Genomic DNA, 317 nt, shown 5'->3' on the forward strand with positions numbered 1-317 from the left:
TGCTCACCTTGTAGAGCTCCTCGTCGAACTGGCTGAGCTGGGCCCCCTCCTGCATCACCTCCTTCCGCATGAAGAACGGGGTGTAGACGGGAGTGTAGCCCCTGGCGCGGAGGCTCTGCAGGGCGTACTGGATCAGCGCCTGCTCCAGGAACACCAGGGGACCCTGGGGACAAGGGAAGCCACCGCCTGTCACACACACACACACCCCACCAGGTCCCTCCTTGCTCAGCAGGTCCAGGAGCGCATCCAGCCCACGCCAGCTCCAGGCTGCTCTGACTGCCAGGCTCAGTGTCACCCTCCAGCTACAGTGGGGACAC

At 64.7% G+C, this 317-nt stretch overlaps 1 protein-coding gene across 1 annotated transcript in view; it reads right to left on the reverse strand.

Moving 5' to 3' along the window:
- Nucleotides 1–163, reverse strand: part of LOC104524460 (serine--tRNA ligase, cytoplasmic-like) — a gene marked incomplete at both ends in the record, with an annotated part of 1,435 nt that extends 1,272 nt beyond the window's left edge. The window contains one exon of the mRNA XM_010167345.1: nt 8–163. Within this exon, the coding sequence (XP_010165647.1) occupies nt 8–163 (156 nt within the window). The remainder of the gene's footprint in view (nt 1–7) is intronic.
- Between the last annotated feature and the right edge of the window lie 154 nt (nt 164–317).

This window comes from Antrostomus carolinensis, unplaced genomic scaffold (assembly GCF_000700745.2).
Source record: "Antrostomus carolinensis isolate BGI_N321 unplaced genomic scaffold, ASM70074v2 scaffold33024, whole genome shotgun sequence".
In the NCBI taxonomy this organism is placed as follows: Eukaryota; Metazoa; Chordata; class Aves; order Caprimulgiformes; family Caprimulgidae; genus Antrostomus; species Antrostomus carolinensis.